Below are 14,302 nucleotides of genomic sequence, written 5' to 3' on the forward strand. Positions count from 1 at the left end.
TTAGAACTAATTTGAACTATTCTCTGGAAATTCTTGAACTTATTTCTATATGGCTTTTTCACCTGCCGTATCTATCTCGCCCTCTTGAATGCATTAGCGTTTCAGTTCAAGTATAATTGAGTTCAGTGAACTGATCGACTTGTGTCTTAAAGTTCCGAATTATCGAAAATCAGATACAGCTTAAAAGTTCCAAAATCAACAGTTTTTATGGTATCGCATATTAAATTTTTCAAATATTGACACTGTTTCCTTGCCCCAATTGACTAATTTGATCCTACCTTTGAAATAAGTTTCAAATTTAAGTTTTTGGGAAAACAGTTGATTGAAGAAAGTGAGGTATATTTATAGCTTGTGTTTGTGTGAACGATGATAGAGGACAGTCGCAACACTCAAGGTTTTGCCCTGATATACGGGCAGTCATGTTTAGATACAAAAATAATTTTGAGTTAAAATGATGGTTATGATTTCTGCGGCAGTTTTGTAAAATCACTCAATTTTAAATGTTGTCAGCAAACTCATAAAAAGAGCACTTTTCTGTGTATTTAGCTTTTTAAACAAAAAATAGTTTAAAAAAACATAGAAGTGCATCAAAATTGGCATCTGAAGCTTTTAAAGTGTTTTTCACTATTTTTTTTATTACAGCATGTCTTTTTTCATGACTAAATTTTTCTATAAATCTTTTGTATAGTATTTAATGTTGCGTTATCTAAGCACATAGGTGTTCGGCGCACAGACAATTCCTCCAAAAACACTTCAGCCAATTTGAAATTCAGACAATTCAGCCAAAAGTATACAGACAATTCAGCCTGAGACAATTCAGCCAGTTTTACAAAACGCTAGATTCAAAAAATAAAATCGGAATTGGACTTATTTCTCGGTTTAAGGTGGGCGCGCCATACGCGCGTCGCCGCTTAGCGGCGATAACCGGCTCTAAATTTTGTAACGATTCGTACCCTCTGTTGGCAAGCTCGCAACACGTTGGTGACTGCAGCGGTCACAATTGTTGGCTGAATTGTCTGCATACTTTTTGCTGAAATGTCTGAATTTTAAATCGGCTGAATTGTCTTTGGCCGAATTTTCTGGACGCGTAGGTGTTCATATTGTGGATTTTCGAAGTCATGGGTCAGTGATGTGCAAAACATTTGTCATGAAAAGTTAAACAAAAAAGACTGCTCGAGCAAAAAGATAAAAGCTTCGATTGCCATCCATGGTGATTAACAAGTATCTTTTTGGTTGAATAAGATCATATACTCTTGGAAATATGAGAAAACTAATATTTAAAGAATTGGTTCTAAATTTTAATGCTCCATAATCTATGTAAGGTACCAAGCGATGCTTGTTGCTTGTGATACCGTAAAAATAAGAGCAAATTACGTGCCTCATTAACTTTGACTTTGCCGCTTAACTTTTATTTTGCCGCTTTACGTGCCTTAAAAACTTATTTTGCCGCTTACTCAATAACTAAACGAAGAACATTGCTCGTTAATTATCTCAATTTGAATTATTTAAACTACAAAGTTCAAAAGAACATTGCTCGTTAGTCATAAATTTAAACAATTATAACTTGGTGATAATTGATGACCGGTAGTTTAAATAATTCCTTTGAACTTCAGTTAAAACGAGCAGTTGAAAAGGCGAAAATTAAATGAATGAAAAACCACACCAAGCATAAAAGTTTTGCATTTTTTCGAAACTAGACAAAAAAATCAATGAATAATTTTACAATTTTTTAAAATAATTAAACATTTTTTTGACATATGAGAGTTTTTCAACATACAAAACTTGTAACCAATGAATAGTAACAGAATGACCATTTTGTTCATACACATTTTTTGAACTTATAAATTTGATTGAAATTACAATGATTGAATACTAATTCAGTTCTGTCTAATTTCTGCTATTTTTTGTATTTGGCCTTATCTCTGACCAAAATGGAAAAGATTCTGACTTGACTAAAGAACTCTCTATCTCAAACTAAAACATGCAAGCTTCTATGAGATTTTTCCCTGTTGATTTTTAATTGCTGTTTTTACCAATGCGTACTGCGAGTAAAATCTTAAAAAAAACGATAGAGAATTTAAATTAAAAAAATTGCCTAAAAGGTGTTATTCATTGAAATTTACATGCATAAATACTTCTGATCATTATTATTTTAATTATGATATCTTCTTACTGAAACTGATTAAATTCGCGGGTTGACCTCCACACAAACAAATGCTTCAAAGAAGTATAGAATATTCCTACCATGCTCATAATAAAACTTCGACAATTTTATTTTCACTAAGGTCGCTTTTATGTGCGTGGTATAATCAAAGACCTATTCAAACAAAACTTAAGCGTATTTTCTTTTTGGTATTTAAGAACTTTTCATTGCCAAGGAAGCGCTTAATGAAGCTTCCGCAACTAGTTTTCCTGCAGTGGATCCAATAGCGTGCCGAGATCGAGCGAGAGCCTCAATTCTGGCTGCCATATTTTTCCGCAGGGTCCCCTTTTGGTGTTATCTTACGACATCCATGCTAACCATCTCGGAGTTTTTCTAAAGGTGACTTTGTCGTCAATATGAATAATTTTGAAGGGGCGCGAGCCAAAAAACGCATTTTTTGGCCAAAAATTTCCAAAAAGTGCCTAAAGCGGCTCTTTTGGCCTGTTTTTTCAAAATTTCGACTGAGGTGCAGAAAATTGGGCCAAAACAAGGTTTTTTTAGTGCTTTGGGAGAGCTCGGAAAATCAATTTGGTTGACCTAAAAAAAGTTCGACAAATTTTTTTCCCCGTTCTCGAAAAAATCCTAGATCCCCCCTGGTCCGTATAATTTTTTCCGGAAAATGAAATTGATCGACATAAAAAAATTCGGCAAATTGCAAACTTTTCACAATTTTTCGAAAAACCGCCCCTTCTCTAAAAAAATTCTGCGCACGCCACTGAGTGTTACTGAAGTTTTTGTGCTATTTCAGGGAAAATTAGTCGCATTACTCGCATTACTCGCTTCAAATTAGACAAAAATTCAAAATTTCCAAACAGGTTTGTTTTTGACACTGCGATAAAATATTTTCGAAATTTTATACTGTCGTTCGAATGACCGATGAACGGTTTTTAATATGATATATCACTCGACTCATTTCGAGTGGTACCTGATTTTGCGTGGATAACAAAAATAAAGAAAAAGGAACAAAAATCTAAAAACTTTTGAAGAAAAAGGTCTTGTTTTCAGAGGAATGGAGGGCGCATGGAGGGAAAACTTTACCAAGATCGTGACTAAATATGTATTATCCATGTGACATGGCTATCATGTCAGGATCTTGCAAGATATCCTTGTGTCAGATACGTTCGCGAAAATGTGTTTGTCGAAGGTCGTGGCCCTTCATTTGAACTCAACCTGTTCTTGATGTTTCTTCATCCGTCCTTGATGCCATGTTATAGAATATAAATCTAATGTGACTGAAATTTAAGGATACGAAACCTGTCAAATAATGATTTTTTTTTTTCATTTTTTTCGAAAGCAAATGCGTGACAAAAAACAATCCAGCGAGTTGAAATTTATCAGATTTCGTCGATTAATTGGTACAGACTGCAGCATATCTTAATTAACAGTGAAATGCAAAAACATCCTGTAAACACTAAATCTACACTCGCAAAAAAGCGTCCTAAAAATGCAGTGTTTCTGTGCAGAATACGACGGCTTGGATTTGCGCGGGGGGAATGTGGCTCCCAGCTACGTGTGTGAGTGTGAAAGGGGCTACAGGGGCAGATGGTGCGAGGATAGAGACACCTGTCAGTTCGTCAACTGCCACAACAATGGCACCTGTATCTCGTCATCGTCAGGAGGGGGGACAGCAGATAGCTACCATTGTCAGTGTCAGCCCGGATACACAGGTGAGCAATATTTGAATTTGAAATTTTCCACGTTTTAAAATTGTAGGCGCCGTTCGCCCCAAAATCGTTACGATTTTGTATATGAAATATAAGGGCAAAATGTGCCCATAATTTTCAGATGAGCTAAGTGTGTGCAGACCGATATATCTGAGATTGCTATAACTTCATAATTAACTCATCAAATTTATCAATCAACCACTGTAGTCTTGAAATCAATTTTAAATGTTGCAATAATCTAGTTAGCAGTTAATATATTGCACTTGAAATAGCTTTTAAAAAACAATTTTGAAACTTGTAAGTGTTTCATATGTGTTTTTTTTTCAATTTTCTCCAGCTGTAAATCAACTGGTAGGATAGTCCAGTTTGAGCCGGGTTTTATTTTTTGACTTCAAGTGGTTTGTTTTTGATAGCCTTCGAGAAATTTCTTCCTTCGCAAAATTGGTAACAAAAAAGATACACCTCGAGTATGCTTTTGAACCTGATATCTTATGTCACAATCAAAAAAAATTTTTTTTGACAAACTGTTGAAATTCGTTAAGAAAAAAATCACGAACTAAAAAATATTCATGCAAAACTAAACAGTAAACTTTGCATGCAATTTCTCAGGCATTTTCAGCGAAAAAATGGTTTCTGTCTTTTTATCAAAATTTATCATCAGTAAATTTAATTAAAACACACTGTAAACATTTAACGCGGCACATAAATATCAACCTGAACAAACGAGTGGTGACACTTTTCATAGCAGGTGAAATTTTTGACATGTTTGTTTTCTGTGATCAGTATTTGAATGAACGATAATTGTCATATGTCGTTTATAACTGAACCTAAGATGTTTTTGAGTTAGGACCGAAGTGTAACTCATAGAGTAATTTCGGATAGGGTACACCGTCTGCTCGTCACGCTATCTTATTTTCGGCCGGATAGATTCGTGCAACTTCTTAGTCTAATACCGATCCTAATCTTACTCTTATACTATCTAGTCTCAGGTTGTTTAACTAGTCTCTGCTAGGCTCAATAGATCTAGGGTATACTGGTTTATTGCGGTTGCTGAAGTGCTCGGGAGAGTCCAACTAATTTCTAAGTTAAATTCAAATCTCTCTGGTGCTGAAATTACAAGTAACTTCAGCACTTACAAATAAGTGGGTTGTTAGTTAGATGGATCATGATTGGTTAATATTAAATACTTTACATTGGTAAAACATTTAATTTATCCAATCATAAAATGTAGTTTAGATCAGGTTCCATTTTATATAGAAAAACTTTTAGGCCCTACTAGATATAATATTTTTCTGCACATTACTTTGACCGGGTTGAAACCTGGTTCAAATTTTGAACAATGGATCACTGATCACTCCGTTTCTTCTTTTTCACAAATTTACTGTGAGCAAGAACATAAAAGTCATTTTGCAAGCAACATATGAAAAAATTCTCTACAAAAATATAAGATTTTCTAAAATTTCTTATGCAGTTTGATTAACATAAAAATGATTGGGCGTGACTATATCGTCACACTCCTTTCAATTCAGCCCGTATTTAGGTCATTCAGCAAAAACTCAGTCAGACATATCCATATAATACGATAATTTTGAGGCAGTTTAACCAATTTTTTATTACTGATTAGTCTATTATGCAATAAAAATTCACCTACTGCAATATACATTTATGCCAGCAGTCATGCCCAGAAGAAGCGCAGCGTTGCAAAAGAAATGGAGCAAGCGTTTGCCACTAAAAAATTTTCTCAAAATTCCGTTAAATTTTGTTGATTGGAAAACTGACTTAATTGTCCAAATTTTCTGAATCTCATGCAAAATTGTTTGCCGAAAATACCATTTTTACACTTGCGATAGCAAATGTTTTGTAATCGGGAACTAGGTTGTTTTTTATACCAATCTTGTGTTCTTTATTGTCTTCTCTTTACAATTGTTTTCTTTATTATTGAGTCTTAACGACTTCCAGGCTCATTACCATTTGACCTAGAGGTAACGCCGTGGCCATCATCATTAGGTCAAGGGTTCGAGTATCGGTCGGACCTTGTGATTGAAACTTTTACGGGAAAAATTTAACGTCGGACTTTCGATTCGATTGTCTGCTCAAGTTTTGCTGTCTTAGTTGCCACATCAAGGATTTTGCTTGTGCTGTATTCAATTTTCTTTACAGTTGCGAGCGTTGTTCATTGTAGCTGCAGGACAGACTTAAAAGAATTTTTCCAAAAAAAAAATTTTTTTTTCGGCTCAGCTGGTGATATTTAAGTACCATTTAAATATTTAAGTACCATAAAAATAACCGCATTGACTATACTTTCAAAATATTTGAAGGAAAACAACCAAATTGTTTACCAGATTTTATAATTGATTTTTTTTCCTCTCGGTAAATTTATTCTTTCTGAAACTGTTTTCTTGAAAAAAGTCCGCGATCAAAAGTTTTTGTGCCATTATACCCGTATCATTATGGTTTTGTGCAACAATCTGCCATTAAGCTTTGGTTTCTGAAGTTTTGAGGCTAATGCATTTGAACACAAAGGAACTTTAAATGAAACAAGACATCTCGAATATCAGGGCAAAGCCCTGAATGTTCCGACTGTCCCTTAATTAATATCGAATAATTTTTGAGAAAAGAAATTATAGAAAATCTATAAATTTTGGACAATATCAAAGTGTGAAATTTTGAGTCGTACAGAATTGATACGACCGATTATTTAGCTTCACTTTTATTTGGAAGGATTTTGTTGTACGGGATAACTCGCCACGCATAAGTTATTTGCGCGACCCTATCATTATCATGAATAAACTCTTCAAAATGCGCATAATTTAGTCCAGATTATGGCCAAATTGGCAGTTTTAAAACCCCCAGATCTTTACATCGGAGGTAAAATATCTTTTTACAATTTAATTCAGGAAGTCGATACCTTAAATGTGGTATAAAAAAAATTGTTGAAAACTTTTATTTTGATCATGGCATAGATTTTCCGTTTTCTTCGAAAATCGCAACAACAAGAGTGCTCGTATTTGGGCAAAGCCCTGAAATCTCTGAATGCCTTTTAACTGGTCTCGAATAGTTTTTCATTAATGAAAATTTGACAAACTATGAGTTTTAAACTGATAACATCAGTTGTCAAAAGACAAAAATTGAGTTGTATATGAAATTAATAGGGTCAATTAGCTTGCCTCAATTCAATTTGGAATGATTTTGTGGTGGGAGATAAATTTTCACGCGTAAATAATTTGCCTTGACTTTTCGGCGCTGTATAAAATAGCATATAGATACAATAGCATAAGCTTTTGTTAGCTGTATTTAATCGTTATCGCGTGCTTCTTGTAACTAAATCAGAATTTCTGGAATAACAATACGTATCGTGGTTCTGAAAAAAAAACTGGATGAACGCTTCAGCATAGCCAATGTGTGGCATATGCATGAATGTTTATTCATTTTCACTATTTGTTCAAACAAAAAACTGAAAAAAAAACAGTCAATTCTTTCGTTGATCTCGTTAATCTCATTTACAACCACATTTCTGACATAAAACAGTGAAATTGATAGCCGGAATATTGTAAATAATTTTAAAATCAAGAAATTTAGTTAATATGTAATTGAATTTTTTTTTCGAAATTTTCAATTTTTATACTACCTAATCTTTATGCTAGAGATACGGCCCCAAACTTTCAGCATCAAAGTATAAAAAAGCAGTTCAGAAAGACACGGTTCATAGTTTCGTAGTCGTTAATTGACATATTGACATGATGAAAAACATTTCTTAGTTACATTAGTTTAATTAACAAACTCCCCCCCCCCCCCACCTACGGTATCTACTAGAGAATTCCCACCCCAATAGATAAAAACAGTAAGTTAGCAGTATAGCTTTGTATTGAGACTTTTAATTTTGCTGCATTCCGAATGGTCGAGAGTTCGACTAACTTATTCTACGTATCAGTCCCCCGTTTTTGAGAGGGGAGTTGTTAAGTAGATCCGAAACATTCAATTTTTCGACCTGATACGAGCAGTTTTGTTTTCATACAGGAAACTGTAACTGAGAAAAATTTGAATACAATTTTGAATAAGAGAGTTTTAGCTAGGCAGATACCTGTGCAATCAAAGGGTAATCAAAAAACTTTGTAAAAATTAGAATTAGAAAACTTTTCAACTTTGTTCTAAAATACTACCCATATTTTGTAACTAAGATTCAGAGCTGCACACAATATAAATTAGAAATCTTCAACCATGAGTTTTTGGACAATTTTATTCTAGGAAATTATCAATTGTTTAAACTCATTTTTGACTAGAACTAGTATTTAAAAAAAAAGATTTGCTGTCAAGGGTAAGTATACTGCTGACATTTTCCCCTTTTTCGCTTCAAAAAATTTTTTTTCCTCTTTAAATCATTAATTTTTTTTTATTTCTTGATTAACTATCAATATTTAAAAAATAACAAAAGTCATAGCAGGATCAGATTTGCCTGAAAACGGGCTGCATAGTTCCACGGCGTTCTCGCAATGAGATTTCGTTTGGTTGTAAACGTAGTAACTTTTACAAAGAATGGAATCTAATTTGCAAACAATTTATTATTATATTATTATTTAAGAAGAAGCATTAAAAATGCTACAATTTTTAAAGTAAAAAGAATACATGAATTTGCGTCATATATTTGAACTTCTAGCAATCTACATGACGCAAATTTAGGTTTTATCTCTATTTTGGAGGTTTTAAGCGGATATCATAGCATTCAATTGACAGTTTGACAGAATAGTTCTTTATTAAAAACTTCCTTTGTCAGCCTCGTGTAGTTTATGTTTTTGAATAAAATATTCATTTCAACATACAATTCTGAGCAATTAGATTGCCGACTGTCAATTCTTTTGTCAGAAACCCTCTCCTACCAATAATTGGAACATTTCCATTCAATTTCCTTCACGTAATTGCATTTAAACTACCTTCCTACTCTAACGACGCATCGAACTCCTGAAGACATGCGCTTGGAATTTAATAGGAATTTTCATGCAAATTAAGCAAAAAATTTTTGATTGGCTTTGAAGATTAAATCTTGTCTCATATCTAGCTCCATCTATTTTTTGCAACTATTTTTTAAACGAACAGTTTGTGACTTTTTTTTTCGAAATTGAAGTAAAGGGAGATGTTGGTGAGTTGTAAAAAAAGGAGCCAAAAAGAGAGCTAAACTATTTACTTTCTTACTTCTGAAAAAACCAAAAGAGCAGAAAAATAAAATCATGTTTTGGCTGAAAACATTACAGTCACGGGACAAAGTAGTTGCAACTTTTTAATTTCAACGAGCAAATGAATTAGTTTTGCTTGCCATTTTCTTTCGTTTTTTCTGGAACTGTTTACAATATAGAGTTGAAATTGTGCCATATGCTAGATTAGGTTATTTAATTGGACTTAGCCGGGCCTAAATTTGAACAATTTTAATTCGAAGGCGTAAATTAGCCAGCATTGTGCAACTAGTTTTAAAAGTAATCTTGCTGTGGACACATTCTCGCAAACAATGTAAGAAAATTGAAATCCCGGGCTCAAATTAGTTCTTTGGGAAACCGATGAGCTTTACTTACTGTTTATGTTGCTGAAAAAGGCAGATAACAGAAATGAAAGAGTAACTGCGACCGGCGTCAAAAACCGAAAAAAAATGACAAGTAATTTCGCACTGATGATCGAAACAAGTCAATACAAAAACTGTTCCAGTAGATATTTTGGAAAAAAAATTGTTTCAATCTATTCACAAGATTCTCATTAGCAATTAAGGTGTGTAAAATCTGTCTATTTTTTTTGGTATAGGCTCCCAAATAAATTTACTGGATGTGTCATCGATATAAAAATGACCGTCTTTTGACGCCCGACTTATTACTTCCATATAGCTTCATAGAGCGTTGGGATGAATTAGCAAAACGTAAGCCAGATATCTTATATAGTTGCAGAAAAAAGGATAAAAATGTGGAGACAAATTTTGTTCATTTGCTGATTAAAGTCAGAAAACTCTTTGTACCGTGAATGTACAAGAAATCGAAATAAATTTTTGTCATCGCTCACTTTAAACGACATTTATCCAATCTACTTGCCACAGATAAACTTAACTGAAACAACAAGGCAAGTTGCTGGTTGCTGCGCTGGAGGAACATAATCTTCATACAGCAGTTATACAGTCGTTTTTTATTTCACGAATTGTTTTTTTTTTACAAATTTCTTTAAAACTATCATGCAGCTGATAAAAAAAATGTCTTACTAACCAAACTCTTGAAGTTTTCAAACCAAATCTGATTATGAACGTGAACCCAGCGTCAAAAAGGAAAATGTTTGCTCCAGTTTTTGAAGAAAGTGACGGAACATTTGTGGTTGGTGTGTTTTTTTTCTTCGTGACAATTGTACTAATGAGTTTAACTGGTCAGTTTGACAATTTTTTTTGTTTGAAATCAATTAATGCCCTGAGCTCAAAATTGAAAAATTATTTCAACTGCGACTGTTTTTTAATTTTATGGAGGTTTTAAATTCACCCATTTGTTTATACTAACGCACAATAAAACTTCGCAAAAGTAGAACGTGAGGGCGGCAAATAAAGTCAATCCAGTTGAAGTCAAAGCCAGCAACCAATAGCTTGCCAAACGGAAATTGTTTCAGCTTGTACTTTTAATGACGATTGGGGGAAACACAATGACGAGAAAAAAAAAGAAAAAAATTCGTTTCATATTTTTTTTCATTAATTTCATTATTTTTTAAATCAGAATTTTTTCATTGACTCACAGGGAAGGCAGACGGAAAGTTTAATCAAGGAAGGTACAATCAATCTGTGTTGAAAAAATATATTTCTGGAAAAAGCATCAATTTTCTTTTTTTTTGGGGACAAGGAGGTGTCATTGTTCCAAGTTTTAAAGAAAATGACAGAATATTTATGCTTGGGGTGCTTCTTTTTTTCTCTAATTAAACATCGCTTTTAAAAGTTGCGGAAGAGATCTTTTACCTTTGATCATTTGTTGCAACACTCTAACGGTTCTACTTTGACAAATATATTACAAACGGGGATAAATCACGGGTTTTTTTTTCCTCTTGTTAAAACACAAGACTGTTCGTATCAGGGCAAAACCCTGAATTTTCCGACAAGCAATTTAGATATTCAGGGAGAAAAATAATCTTTCGAAATTTGGTTTGTATAAAAACCCGAGAATATACGTTACTCACTTTCTTCTGAATAAGTCTGAACAATCAGCAGCAAACTATGTCATTCCGAATTGAGCTAAAGCAAGCAATTTGCTCTTCTTATTGCTTTATTATTATTAGTAGTAGTAGTAGTAGTAGTAGTAGTAGTAGTAGTAGTAGTAGTAGTAGTAGTAGTAGTAGTAGTAGTAGTAGTAGTAGTAGTAGTAGTAGTAGTAGTAGTAGTAAGACTTTAATTATTGCTATTAGGCAACACAGATAAGTTAGTTAAAGTAACTTTTACAGTGATGATTATATTTGTTAACAAAAAAGCATTGTAGCATCATGTAAAGACGGGTTTTGAATACTGAAGGTTTCAGACAAAGCGTTAGGTCAGTGTTCCGGTGTAGTTTGTTAGCATATGCAGTAGTTCTCCTCAGAACCGAGGTGCCTGTTGGTTTCTTTGCTGTTTTTTCTGAGACAAAATCATGTTTAACAAGATGGCGAAGAAGGCAACGAAATTGCTGTCGCACAGTTATCTTCTCCCAGATAGAGAAATCTAAATAGCCACTTAGTATCTTGTTAAACGGACACAAATCTTCAAATTCTAGCATAATTCAGATAGGTAGCATATTCAATTTTCTTAAACAATCTTCATAGGAGCTTCCAGGCGTGATCCACTTTAAGATGCGGCTTTGAAATATTTCTAATTTTTGTTATTCACACTGGTTAGGGTGCCAGATTTCAGAACCATATAACAGAGACGATAAAAGAAAAGGTTTAGTCAGGTTGACCTTCGTAGATTTTGGTAGATGAAAATGAAGGGATCGTTTTAGCTTGACAAAATTACCATAGCAAATATTCAGTCTCTTTTCAATGTGAGATTTCCATTTAAGTTCATGAGATATGTTAAATCCAAGATCAATGACAGATTTGGAAGGGTTTACGGAATATCTCCAAAAAACAAGACAGAATCAGTTTGTCTACCAAAAATAATAAACTGGATTTTGTCCAAGTTGTATGTCAATTGATTGTCAATTGCCCACTGAATACATTAGTTCAAATCGTTCTGTAAGTCATCCAAAACGGGAGAACGGGATTTACTGTTATCGGGACAAGTCGACTCAGTTAAGAGACGCAAACACCCTTTCACTTTGAAATGAATGAGTCTAATTTTTAAAAATATGATTGAGTCTACTTGTCCCTGTTTTTAATTTTGTTTGAAATAAAGTTACCAAAAGAAATTTTTCTAGAACAACTTCCACATTTCGTATAGTTTTATTTTCATACCACTCGAAGCATATCAAAGCATTTTATTTTTTCGGAACCATTTGATACCATATCGAAACATTTTATAAAGGATTATTTTCATACCATTCGAACCATATCGAAACATATCTCCAACGATCAAGCTCATATTTGAAGAGAATATTCTTGCTATTGCTTTCCGTGAAATAATGGGGGTATAAATATAGCGTAGAAATTGCAGCGAATTAATCCAGCTCCGATTTTATTCCAAATTGATCCAAATTTTTGTTAATATTTTCAATTTATATCGTTATCTACTTTACATAGAATTTGGGGGAAAAATTTAAAAAAGAGAGAACAATGTTTTCATTTTCTACCACTGTTTTTCTTACAACAATATCGAGCTTTCAAACTTAGACTAACTTCAAACAGGACAGACAGATCATTCAGGGCGACGCCTTGTTAATTTCAGCCATGTTAAGTTATATGCCCATATAAGTAAGACTTGATCCTGTGACTTGTGATGCAAATTGGATTAATTTATGAGCCCCAGTGGCTTAGACGCGACTGTGACTGACCTCACTAAATTATTTAATGGCAATCTATGACAAAAACAGCCGCAAGTAAACACGGCAGATTTAAATGATCATGTCAAAACATCAAACAAGGATCATTTTTCCGAATGGTGCATAAAACAATTTTTTTGTTAATACGAAAGGAAAAAACTCGCTAATCATAAAAGAAAATATTAATTCCAAACATGGGTTTTATGATTGGGGTTTGGCGCCAGTGTTTACTGAATTGACCGTTTTTCCAAAAATTCAGCTGCGGCTCAAAAAATTAAGTCAAGATAAGGTTTTAAAATGATTTGAGAGAGCTCAAAAAATCAGTTTGGTCGACTAATAAGTGTTGAAATTTTTGGGATAAAACATTGGTTCAGAGTTTTGGATAAAAATTGCACCATACAAGGACGGATCTAGGATTTTCTCGAGGGGGAGGGCGGACTTTCAAAATGCTTTCGTAAACTTTGTCAACTTTTTTTTTAGTTCGAACACATTGACTTTCTGAGCGCTTCTAGACCACTACTATAAAAGCCCTATTTAGACACAAGTTTTGCACACAGGACAAAAAAGGCGTTTTCGGCAATTTTTGGAACAAAAATTGGCCAAAAGCTTGGGTTTTTTGGCGCGCGCTCCCCTTCAAATCTAAAATATACTGGCGCCAAAGGCGCCTTTAAAAAAATTTAGGGTTGGTTAGCCGGAATTTTTTAAATAAACTCATTCAAAAAAGGAGACCCTTTCGTTGGTGCAGAGGCGTCCAAATTTATCCAAACTGATCCAGTTATAATTTAAATTAGGACAAAACACTTTTATTTGTTTGTCGGAGTAATAACTAAGTTTCCATGATTATTCCTACTTTCAGAGAAAGTGAGGAAAATAAATGCTCGGGGTGGGTTTTTAATAGAAGCCGGTACCGCGGGTGATCGAGTATGCATGGGGCCAGCCGAGTGCGCACACTGCCATAGTCACCTGCCATGAGTACGTCCAAAACTGCTTGTTTTTCTTAGCCCGCACTACAAAATCTTTCCAAAATGAAATGAGGCAGCTATTTGGTTTTATTAATCTATAAACGATTCATATTTTAACACTTTGATATTATTAGCCTAAAACTTGTAGTTTGTCAATATTTCATATACCAAAAACTAGTCAAGAGCAACTAATGGACAGTCGGAACACCCAGGGTTTTGCCCTGATACAAGCAATCTTGTTTGAAAACAATCAGTTTACATTGACTTATGAATCTCGTTAAGTCATTTGTAAATCAAAAAAAGTATTGTAAACACTTTTTTGAGGACCTCATAAAGTGACGCCAGTTTCGAAATGTTTGCTTGCAAAAATTGCATATTTTAAAAAAAAAGACTATAATACTTTTGGAATATTTGCAGTAAATTCATATATTTCCCATTTGCTTAAACATATTTAAAAAGTCTCTGACACGATTCAAATTTAAGACGACTCAAATTGCAACATTTAATTTTTGACCTTATCAGCAT

At 33.7% G+C, this 14,302-nt stretch overlaps 1 protein-coding gene across 1 annotated transcript in view; it reads left to right on the forward strand.

Annotated features, from left to right (window-relative positions):
* LOC134839684 (neurogenic locus notch homolog protein 1-like) overlaps positions 1–14,302 on the forward strand; it is a 156,576-nt gene that overhangs the window by 102,543 nt on the left and 39,731 nt on the right. The window contains exon 7 of the mRNA XM_063855306.1: positions 3,667–3,870. Within this exon, the coding sequence (XP_063711376.1) occupies positions 3,667–3,870 (204 nt within the window). The remainder of the gene's footprint in view (positions 1–3,666; positions 3,871–14,302) is intronic.

Source organism: Symsagittifera roscoffensis, chromosome 2 (genome assembly GCF_963678635.1).
Source record: "Symsagittifera roscoffensis chromosome 2, txSymRosc1.1, whole genome shotgun sequence".
Lineage (NCBI taxonomy): Eukaryota > Metazoa > Xenacoelomorpha > Acoela > Convolutidae > Symsagittifera > Symsagittifera roscoffensis.